The following is an 11,705-nucleotide window of genomic DNA, read 5'->3' as shown; positions in this document are numbered from 1 at the left end:
GACTGAACAGTGGAAATGATCTGTGCAGTTATGGACTGTATTCTGGGATCAGTTTAAGAAAAGCCTTGCACCCCACAGGGCCTGGGGTGGTGGAGAAGCAAAGGAACTGGCATTTATCAGCCGCCTGTTATGCTGGCCACTCTGCATGCATTCACTCATTTGAGTGTAGTGAGCCTCTCTCAGGCTCAGTTTTGTCTTCTCTGAAGTGGGAAAATAGTGATGCCTGCCTCACAGGGGTGTAGGGAGAACTCACAGAGGCGATGCATATTGCTAATAATTGTTACTCCAATAACGAACAGTCAGAGGAGAAATTAAGAAAACAATCTCATTCACAATTGCATCAAAAAGCATGAAATACCTAGGAATAAATTTAAACAGGTGAAAGATCTGTTATTTCTAAGAAAACTATAAGACACTGAAGAAAGAAGATACAGATAAATGAAGGATACACCTTGCTCATGCGGTGGAAGGATTAATATTGTTAAAATGTCCTTACTATCTAAAGCAATATACAGATCCAATGCAATCCCTATTAAAATATCAATGGCATTCTTCTCAGAATTAGAACAATTAATTCTAAAATGTATACTGGACCACAAAAGACCACAAATAGCCAAATAAATTTTGAGAATGAACAAAGTGGGAGGTATCATGCTCCCTGATATCACACTATACTATAAAGCTACAATAATCAGAACAGTATGATACTTTCATAAAAACAGACACATAGATCAATGGAATAGAATAGAGAGCCCAGAAGTAAATTCTCGCCGAGATGGTCAATTAATCTACAACAAAGAAGGGAAACATATACAATGGGGTAAAGAAAGTCTCTTCAATAAGTTGTGTTGAGAAAACTGTACAGATATATGCAAAAAATGAAATTGGACCACTTTCTTATACCATATACAAAAATAAACTAAAAATATATAAATAAGTTGAATGTAAGACTTGAAACCATAGAAGTAGAAGAAAACCTAGGCAAGAAACTCTTTGACATCACTCTTAGTAATCTGTTTTTGGATATATTTCCTTGGGCAAGGGCAACAACAAAAAAATAAACAAATGGGACTTGCATCAGACTAAAAAGTTTTTGCACAGCAAAGGAAACCATCAACAAAACAAAACCATCAGCAAAACAACCTACTGAATGGGAGGACATATTCACAAATGATACATCGATAAGGGGTTAATATCCAAAATATATAAGGAACTCATACAAATTAACAACAACAACAACAACAAAACAATCCAATTACAAAATTGGCCGAGGACCTGAATAGATAATTCTCCAAAGAAGACATACAGATGGCCAATAGACATATGAAAAGATGCTCAACATCACTAATCATGAGGGAAATGCAAATTAAAACCACAATGAGATATCACCTCACACCTGTCAGAATGGCTATCATCAATCAGTCAATGATCAACTAGTGTTGGTGAGGATGTGGAGAAAAGGGAACCCTTCCTGTGCACTGCTGGTGGGAACGCAGATTGGTGCAGCCACTGTGGAAAGCAGTATGGAGGTTCCTGAAAGAGTTAAAAATAGAGCAGCCATATGATCCAGCAATTCCACTTCTGGGTACTTATCTGAAGGAAAAACCCCCACTAACCCTAAAAGATATATGCACCCCCATGTTCATTGCAGCATGACTAGCCAAGATATGGAAGGAAACTAAGTGTCTATTCATAGACAAGTAGATAAAGAAGATTGGTACACGTATACAATGGAATATTATCCAGCAATAAAAAAGAATGAAATCTTGCCAATTGCAACAACATGGCTAGAAGTAGAGGGTATTACCACCAAGTGAAATAAGTCCGACAGAGAAAGACAAATGTGATTTCACTTATATGTGGAATCTAAAAAAAGAGAGAGAGAGAGAAAATAAAATAGAAACAGACCCATAGATATAGAGAGCAAACTGATGCTTGCCAAAGGGAAGGGGATGGGGGGCGATAGAAAAAAAATATTCAGAGGGCGGGACAGCTCTAGAAGATAGGGATTAGTTCCATTTCCGAAGGTCAAAGAGGACATATCACTTGTGACTGTGAGATCCAGGCTTGGCCCAGCGTGAGTTTTCAGAACCACCCTGGAGATGGATTGGAAAGACTAGAGGATTGGGGCCCAGGTGGCTGTCATCTGGTGAAAGGGCTACTGTGTGGCTTGGAACTACATTTCAGATCCAAGGTGGCCAGTCAGGCATGGGCTCCAGAAAGGGCAGACAGGGCGGGGAAGAGACACAGCATCTCCCTCTCGTCCTGAAGCCCCCTTCTTCTCTGGCAGGGGACAAGCTGGACGCAGACTACATTGAGAGGTGCCTGGGCCATCTCACGCCCATGCAGGAGAGCTGCCTGATTCAGCTGCGGCACTGGCTGCAGGAGACACACAAAGGCAAGGCAAGTGCGGGGCTGGGCCTGCTGGAACAGACACAGGTTCAGCATTAGCTGCCCAGCCTGGGCACTGGGGAGCAAGGGCCAGGGAGACCAGTTTGTGTCATTGGTGATGCTGGGTACTTAGACTTTGCCTTCTTTTCATTACATATGGTTTCATGTGTCTGTAACACATGCTCCCATTATCACTGACTAGGCCAGTGATGGCGAACCTATGACACGTGTGTCAGAGGTGACACGCGAACTCATTTTTTTGGTTGATTTTTCTTTGTTAAATGGCATTTAAATATATAAAATAAATATCAAAAATATAAGTCTTTACTATGGTTGCAAATATAAAAAAATTTCTATATGTGACATGGCACCAGAGTTAAGTTAGGGTTTTTCAAAATGCTGACACGCCGAGCTCAAAAGGTTCACCATTACTGGACTAGGCACTGCTGACATTAAGGCCAGACAATCCTTTTTTTTTTTTTAATCCTCACCTGAGGATATTTTCCATTGATATTTTAGAGAGAGTGGAAGTGAGAAGGATAGACAGAGAGAAATACCGATGTGAGAGAAACACATCGATTGGTTGCTTCCTGCATACCCCCGACCAGGGCCCTTGCTGGGGAGGAGCCTGCAACCAAGGTATGTGCCCTTGACTGGAATCGAACCCGGGACCCTTCAGTCCACAGGCCGACGCTCTATCTACTGAGCCAAACCAGCCAGGGCAAGACCAGACAATTCTTCATGGTGGGAGCTGTGCTCTGCATGGCAGGGTTTTGAGCAGCACCCTTGACCCCAACCCATCAGATTCCATGAGCTCTTCTCCCCACGTTGTCACAACCAAAAATGGCTCCAGACATCACCAATGTCCCCTGAGGGCACAGTCACCCCCAATTCAGAACCACTGCTGTTCACAAAACCAAGCACGCTATTCTTTTTAAAAGAGACTTACTGACTTGCGAGGGTTGATTTTTGACTGCATGCGGATTTTGTCTTTAGACTCTAAGCCCCATCACAAGAGGGTCCAATATGCATTTGGGTCCCAAGCATGGACTTGACCTTCAACTCTGTTGAACTGGAACTTCCTGCTTAGTCATAAGTTGATGGCCTTTCCTCCCCACTTTGGGAGGCAGACAAGGGAGTTAGCACTGGGCTGTGATGTAACCTGTCTACCCCTGTCTCCTCATAGGTAACATTGGGGTAAGGTTAGCATTTGCCTCCCATGGTGAGTGAAAGGGAATCCACGTAAAGTGCTTAGAGCCAAATTTGGTTCAGAACGAGAACCCGCTAAAGGGTGCTTTTGGTTGGTGCTGCCTTTCCCTTGATGGTTGATATTTGCCAGAGGGAAGGAAGGAAGGAAGGAGAGCTGGTGGGGTCTTAACGTGTCCCCCCAGCTATTTGTTAGACTCTTTGGGTTATATGTGGCAGGAATGCAACTTGAACAAGGCAAAAAAAAAAAAAGCGGCTTGGTTCAGAACGAGAACCCGCTAAAGGGTGCTTTTGGTTGGTGCTGCCTTTCCCTTGATGGTTGATATTTGCCAGAGGGAAGGAAGGAAGGAAGGAGAGCTGGTGGGGTCTTAACGTGTCCCCCCAGCTATTTGTTAGACTCTTTGGGTTATATGTGGCAGGAATGCAACTTGAACAAGGCAAAAAAAAAAAAAGCGGCGGTGGGGGGGGAGGAATTATTTATCAGCTCATTTAACACACTGTTAAGAGGAGTGTGTTTATTTTCTGGGACTGCTGAAACAAAATGCCATAGGTTGGGTGGCTTACAACAACAGAAATGTATTCGCTCCCAGTTCTCAGCCACACGTCTGAGATCGAGGTGAGGGCAGGGTGGGTTCCTTCAGGAGCTCTGGGGGAGAACCTGTTCTGTGTCTCTCCTGGCTTCTGGGAGCTGCTAGCACCCCTTGGCTTGTGGATGCGTACGGTCCTTCCCCAGTTAAATACTTTCAGAGGAGACAGGGGATTCATTTCCCATAATCCTATCTACTGGCTTAGGGACTACCATTCCCTGGGTCGCTCCTCCTTCTTCTCGCAGATTCCCAAAGACCAGCACATCCTTCGGTTCCTGCGGGCTCGTGACTTCCACCTGGACAAGGCCCGGGAGATGCTGTGCCAGTCCTTGAGCTGGCGAAAGCAGCACCAGGTGGACCTCCTCCTTCAGACCTGGCACCCCCCTGCCCTCCTGGAGGAGTTCTATGCGGGGGGCTGGCACTACCAGGACATAGGTGCGTTCCTTGACCTACGTAACATCAAGTGCATCCCTGGTCACTGCTGAATGCACTGTGAATACCACTTTCCAGGCTTCTTATTTCTCCTTTGGACTCTTCTGGGCATCTGGAGATGACTGCCCAGCCATGAAGGTGGCAGAGTTGGGCTTGAGGCAAATAGTGCCCTGGGGCTGCCACAGCAAATGACCTCAAACTGGGCGGCTTAAGACAACAGAAGTTTATTCTCTCCCAGTTCTGGAGGCAGAAGTCTGAAACCCAGGTGTCAGCAGGCCCTAGGGTAGAATTCTTCCTTATCTCTCAGAACTCTGGTGGCCCAGCCTCACTCCAGTCTCTGCGTCTGTCTTCACATGGCCTTCCTCTCTGTGTATCCTCTGTGTCCTCTCTTCTTTTTCAAAATATGTTTTTATTGATTTTTAGAGAGAGGGGAAGGGAGAGGGAGAGATAGAAACATCGATGAGAGAGGAACATCATCAATTGGCTGCCTCTTGCACACCCCTTACTGGGGATCAAGCCTGCAACCTGGGCATGTGCCCTGACCAGGAATCGAACCAGCGACCCCTTGACTCAATCGCTGAGCCACACTGGCCAGGCCTCTCTTCTTCTTATAAAGACCCCCAGTCGTTGGATGTAAGGCCAACAATGATCCAGTGTGATCTCATCTTGAGACCCTACTTCCAAATAAGGCCACATTCTGAAGTTATGGGTGGTCGTGAATGTTGGGGAGATATTATTCAATCTACTATAAATTTTGGGGTTTTTTAAAATTAAACTGCCATTGAAGCCAGTGCCTCGCATGATTTTCAATGCCCTTTATATAAAAATTCATATACAGTTGACCCTTGAACATTGCGGGGATTTAGGCACTGACCCACTCTTGTGCAGCTGAAAAATCCATGTATAATTTTTAACTCCCCAAAACTTAACTACAGTCGTCCTTTGGTTTATGCAGGGGATTGGGTCCAGGACCCCTTGAGGATATCAAAGTCCACAGATGCTCAAGTTCCTTATATAAAATGGTGTAGAACAATGCATTGATCTGCTGGTGGTGGAATCCCTGGATGTAAAAATTCCTGGGTGGAATTTGGAGAGCTGACAGCATATTTATTGGAAAAAAAAAATCCTAAAAATTATTGAGCCAAACCCATGTTGTTTAAGGATCATCTGTATGTTGAATAGAGCAAATGCTTGACTCTCCTGAAGAACGGGCTGAGACATTGTCCTTCAGGGAGTTGGTCCTCATTATTCACCTACTGCATTTATCGCCCCCAAATCAATACTCAAGAAGCGTTGGTAGTCATTTGCGGACATGTGCAGAGTGCCCGTGCTGCACGCCCCCGGCTGAGGTTGAACTGGGTGTATTTTTGCCTTCCTGCGCCAGCGCTCAGACTGGAAACAGCATCCTTTTTGCAGTCTACTTAGTGCCACTTTTTAATATATTTTTTTATTTTTGTGCGTTTGGTTGTGATTTTGCTGTTCACCATGGCCTCCAAGCATAGTGCAGAAGTGCCGTCTCGTGTTCCTAAGTGCACGATGGCTATGATGTGCCTTACGGAGAGAATGCGTGAGTTAGATCAGACCTGCATTACAGTGCTGCTGGCCATGAGTTCAATGTTACTGAATCAACAAAGTATAACCGAATAAGGTGTCCTTAAGTAGAAACACAGAAAACAAGGTTATGTATTGATCAGTTGGCAAAAATATTATGACTAGAGGCTGGCAGGAACCTAACCCTGTGTTTTTCCTGGAAGCAGTGGGTCTGTATTCGATACTTCAGTGCTCAAGGTGATTGTAGAACAGCTAACGCGAATAACAAGAATCAACTGCATTGGTCTCTAATTCCTTATTTTTCCTTTTTGCTTTGGCCGACAGAAAGCTAAAAGCCGACTTTTATCTACTCTCTCCATGCTCCTTCATTACATGGCTCATCTCCTCTTTTTTAAAGTTTTTAAGCTAACCTTTTAATGTTAGGACAGTTAGGGGTTTACAGAATAGTAGCGAGGGTCATACAGAGAGTTGCTGTATGCACCTCACTCCGTTTCCTTTACGGTGTAAACATGCTCTGTTTCTTTCACCATAATTAGTATCAGCCCCTCGCAGGAACAGGCAAGCTATTAGCAAATGATGGAGGGATGGGCCTCGGTGAGCCACGCCTGGCCCTCCTTCTCTGAGGAGGGTGAGGTCTCATCACGGCTTTGACCCGCCCTCTCCCCAGCATTCCCTACACTGCGTCCCCCCTCTTTGCACAGACGGCCGCCCCCTGTACATCCTGCGCCTGGGCCACATGGACACCAAGGGCCTGATGAAGGCCGTGGGGGAGGAGGCGCTGCTGCAGCACGTGAGTCGGGGTCCCCCATTCCCTGGAGCCCCTGGGGCTGCCTGCGGTGAGCAGCCAAATGCAGGCTCGCCAGCGCCTTGTCTACCCTCCAGGTTCTCTCCGTCAATGAGGAAGGACAGAAGAGATGTGAAGGGAACACCAGGCAGTTTGGCCGTCCCATCAGGCAAGAACCTGCCAGGGAACATTCCCCTGAACAGAACAGACAGCCCAGGCTCACTAAGCATGGCCCTTCACAGAAGTGTCCTCGCTTGATCCTCACAGCGATCCTGTGAGGCAGGGACCGTGCCGTCCTGTCCTTTATAGGGGGAAACTGAGGCTCAGAGTAGTGATGCCCTCCCCAGGTTGCTAAGTGGGTAAGTGGCAGAGTTCATGCCATGCGTCCTCCTGGCCTTTGCCTTTTGGGACACCCCCCCCCTCCCCCGGGTGCCACCTTGACTTTGTCTCCCAGGCATGCATGCTCACAGCTGTCCTGGCCCATCCGGGAACCCACTGTTCCCCTCTGCACCCACCCCCAACTTCCATGCCTGAGCCCAGTTTTCCACACCAGCACTCACAGCACCGTCGCCCCCAAAGGCACTGACCTCTCCCCTCTGTAGAGCGGGACCAGTATCACCAGCTCTAGGGCTTCTTCATGGCTTGTCAGAAACAGTAACTGTTAGGAGATGCATCTAGAACAGTGGTCCTCAAACTATGGCCCGCGGGCCACATGCAAATACAAATGGGGCTGCCTGCGGTGAGCAGCCAAATGCAGGCTCTCCAGCGCCTTGTCTACCCTCCAGGTTCTCTCCGTCAATGAGGAAGGACAGAAGAGATGTGAAGGGAACACCAGGCAGTTTGGCCGTCCCATCAGGCAAGAACCCGCCAGGGAACATTCCCCTGAACAGTACAGACAGCCCCGGCTCACTAAGCATGGCCCTTCACAGAAGTGTCCTCGCTTGATCCTCACAGCGATCCTGTGAGGCAGGGACCGTGCCGTCCTGTCCTTTATAGGGGGAAACTGAGGCTCAGAGTAGTGATGCCCTCCCCAGGTTGCTAAGCGGGTAAGTGGCAGAGCTCATGCCATGTGTCCTCCTGGCCTTTGCCTTTTGGGACACCCCCTCGCCCCCAGGTGCCACTCTGACTCTATCTCCCAGGCGTGCATGCTCACAGCTGTCCTGGCACATCCGGGAACCCACCGTTCCCCTCTGCCCCCCCAACTTCCATGCCTGAGCCCAGTTTCCCACACCAGCACTTACAGCGCCATCGCCCCCAAAGGCACTGGACCTCTCCCCTCTGAGGAGCGGGACCAGTATCACCAGCTCTAGGGCTTCTTCATGGCTTGTCAGAAACAGTAACTGTTAGGAGATGCATCTAGAACGGTCCTCAAAAAACTATGGCCCGCGGGCCACATGCAAATACAAATATTGTATTTGTTCCCGTTTTGTTTTTTTACTTCAAAATAAGATATGTGCAGTGTGCATAGGAATTTGTTCATAGTTTTTTTTTAAAACTATAGTCCGGCCCTCCAACGGTCTGAGGGACAGTGAACTGGCCCCCTGTTTAAAAAGTTTGAGGACCCCTGATCTAGAACTTACTGTGTAGCAGGTGCTCTCCTCAGCACCTTGATTCCTGGCATCCTTATCCCAGCCCCAGGAGGGAGGAGCAGGCAGGACCTGCTACTGTAGCTTTTATCCCAATCCTGACCTTGATGAAAATTACCTTCCATTGCCATTGGGTGCTTTCCTAAGGGGACATCTCCTGGGTGGGGTGGGGAATGGATCACTCAGGGTCCTGGCCGAGGCAGAGTTCATCTGGAATGGCTCAGATGACATGGCCGCAGGGTGTGGCGGTGGTCTGGCAGGCTGAAGGGAACGAAGCTGGGGTGGGCTTCCAGGGACGAGTGCAGCGGTAAAACTGTCATTTTCCTGATGAATTAGTACTAATGCAATGGAGGCACAGAGAGGTTAGGTAACTTGGTCAAGGCCACACAGCAGGTGGCAAACCCAGGAGTGCTTGAGCTCTATTTTGTTATCAGCATCTTTGCAGCAATCAGTAGTAATAAGTAGCTTTCACTGAGTGGGTGCTGTGTGCCTGCCCTTTACATATACGTCTCATTTAGTCCTAACAACAGCTGCTTGAGCTGGAGACTGTTACTGTCATAGCCACTGTCCCGAGGAGGAGGAAGTTGCCCAGGTCACACAGCTTTCAAGGGTGACGGTGACACTGGAATCTGGGGGCTCAGCCTCCGAGCCCACACTCTGAGCCTCTTTGCCACGTGGCCTCACCATGGCGGCAGGATCCAGGAGTGTCCTGTGGGCCCCGCCCCTTCTGCTCCCAGCCCTGCCCCACTGAGCCTGTCCATCCCTGCCTGTCAGCCCCTGGGTCCCTGCAGGGGGGCTGGGGACCTTGAGAGGTGGCAGGGCGAGGTGGAGTGAGGGCTCGTGTCTTGCAGCTCCTGGACCTGCCTGGTGGACCTGGAAGGGCTCAACATGCGGCACCTGTGGCGGCCGGGGGTGAAGGCCCTTCTGCGGATGATTGAGGTGGTCGAGGACCACTACCCCGAGACGCTGGGCCGGCTGCTCATCGTGCGCGCCCCCCGCGTCTTCCCTGTGCTCTGGACGCTGGTAAGAGCAGGGGCCGGAGATGGGAGGGGTCCCTCTGTGAGCGGCCCTGCCTGCTTGTCCGGTGTCTTTTCTTCTAACTCAGACACCATCAAGTTCACCACTGCAAAGTGCACAATTCCGTGATTGTTAGTGTCTTCACAGAGTTGTGCAACCAGCACCACTACCTAATTCTAGGCTGTTTTCATCTCCCCAAAAGGAAACCATCAGCAGTCACTGCCACCCTCCTCCCCCGGCTCCTGACAACCACGAACCTACTTTGTCTCTATGGGTTTACCTATTCGAGATATTTCATATAAATGGAATCAAACAGGATGAGGTTATTTGCGCCTGATTCCTCATTCGGCATAACGTTTTCAGGCTCATCCATGGTGCAGTATTTCTCAGGACTTCATTTCTTTTTATGTTTGAAATATTCCACTGTACGGATAGAGCACATTTTGTGTAACCTTTGTCCTGCTTCGTGGACACTCAGAATTGGACAGGCTTCCCGGGACCCCTGTGAGCAGGTTCTGAGGATCCTATACTACAGGGATATTCAAACGTTTTGCCCACGACCCATAGTAAGAAATACACTTTATGCTGCAGCCCTGCACATGCATGTGTGTACACACACACACACACACACACACACACAGGCTAGTCACCATGTACTAAATTGATTTCACAACCACTGACAGGTTGTCACTTGCAGTTGAAAACCACTGTCCTGAGGTCCCTCCAGATCCTACAGACTCAGAGTTAGCATCTTACCCAGTGCCTGTGTGTGTGTGTGTGTGTGTGTGTGTGTGTGTGTGTTTTCAGTGTCCACAAAAGCCTGAGGAGCTCTGCTGTAAGTAGAGGTTTGTTCAGAAAAGAGATTCAAGAGTTTAAAGTTAAACAGACTCAATGTTTTACTAAGCACCTACTATGTGCCAGGCACGTCTCCAGGCCCTGAGGATTCTTAGTGCACAAGCCACTGTGTTTCCCCCTCAACATCGTGGGGTGGGGAGAGTTAAATCAGCTAACCCCACACAAGTAAGTAACGCTTCATGGCTCCCGGTGACATGGGCGTGAGGACAGTCAGGGTTCTTGGGGAGACTAAGCCAGGCAGGGGTTGGCGCAGTGGGATAGTTTGGATTGGGGGACTGAGGAAGGTCCCGCTGAGAAGGCAACTTGTGCTGAGACCTGAGGAGGGAGCAGGAGTCCGGGAGGGCAGGGCAGAGGGAAGGGCATGGCAGGTGACCTGCACAGCATGGGCAAGGGCCCGGAGGCCGATGCGCTTTAGAAGAACTGAAAAACCGTCCCGGGGGCTGGAGCCAAAAGGAGCAAAGAGGTCGGCTGCCCTGAGGATCTGGGAAGACAGATGCTCAGGGACCAGTGCTGCCGGGTCCAGGCTGTGGCGATGAGGGGACCTTAACCTGGGGCAGTAGGAGCCCTGGAGGATTGTCAGCCAGAGAGGATGAGCAGACTTCTGGGGCAAAAGCTTCGCTGGCTTCTGGGACTAAGTCAAAGCTGGGCTGGGGAGCAGGAGCTGTGGGAGGGACAGGCAGGACCTGCTACTAAAGCTTTTTATCCCCAAATGTCCTGATCTTTGTAAAAACTGCATTCCTTTTGCTGTTGGAGATTTCCTAAGAGGATGTGTAGTGGGTGGGGGTGGAAGCCAGTCAGTTGGGGTCCTGGCTGAAAAGCAGATTCACCCGATGGCGCAAATGCAGGGGTGGGGGGACAGGAAGGAGCCCCTTGCAGTGGTGTGAGTGAGATGGAGATGCCCCTAGGGACTAGCCGCTGCAGCAAGCCCTGACCACCCCAGGGCTGCAGGGACAAGGGGAGGGGATGGCCTTGTCATCAGAGCCCCTGAGAGCTGGAACAGGGTGAGGGTGGCAGCTGCCAGAGGAGCTGTGGCTTCCAAGGGCACTGAGGTGGAGGAGGGGGAGGAGAAGAAGACCCTACCCCATCTCCTGCTGCTTCTTCCCCTTCCATTGGCCACACCAGATGCAGCAGGGGACTGCCTCCCAGGGTGGGGCCAAAGCAGAGTGACCACACAGGTGGCGTCCCAGTTCCCAATCGGCCTTTTGCCTGTAGCATTCTTTGCTGAACTGGCCTGTGCCCTGCCATGCTAAATGCCTCAGTCCTTCCCTTCCTCCCTTCCTCCCTTCCTTCCTCCCT

The 11,705-nt window shown here is 49.4% G+C and overlaps 1 protein-coding gene across 1 annotated transcript in view; it reads left to right on the top strand.

Annotated features, from left to right (window-relative positions):
* The window catches only part of SEC14L5 (SEC14-like lipid binding 5), a 46,785-nt gene that overhangs the window by 25,022 nt on the left and 10,058 nt on the right, over positions 1-11,705 (top strand). Inside the window, exons 7-11 of the mRNA XM_014545082.1 lie at positions 2,291-2,403; positions 4,430-4,619; positions 6,869-6,957; positions 7,050-7,120; positions 9,389-9,560. Of these exons, the coding sequence (XP_014400568.1) occupies positions 2,291-2,403; positions 4,430-4,619; positions 6,869-6,957; positions 7,050-7,120; positions 9,389-9,560 (635 nt within the window). The remainder of the gene's footprint in view (positions 1-2,290; positions 2,404-4,429; positions 4,620-6,868; positions 6,958-7,049; positions 7,121-9,388; positions 9,561-11,705) is intronic.

Source organism: Myotis brandtii, unplaced genomic scaffold (genome assembly GCF_000412655.1).
Source record: "Myotis brandtii unplaced genomic scaffold, ASM41265v1 scaffold397, whole genome shotgun sequence".
Lineage (NCBI taxonomy): Eukaryota > Metazoa > Chordata > Mammalia > Chiroptera > Vespertilionidae > Myotis > Myotis brandtii.
The sequence above is the reverse complement of the archived record's forward strand: the minus strand, read 5'-3'. Positions and strand labels throughout refer to the sequence as shown.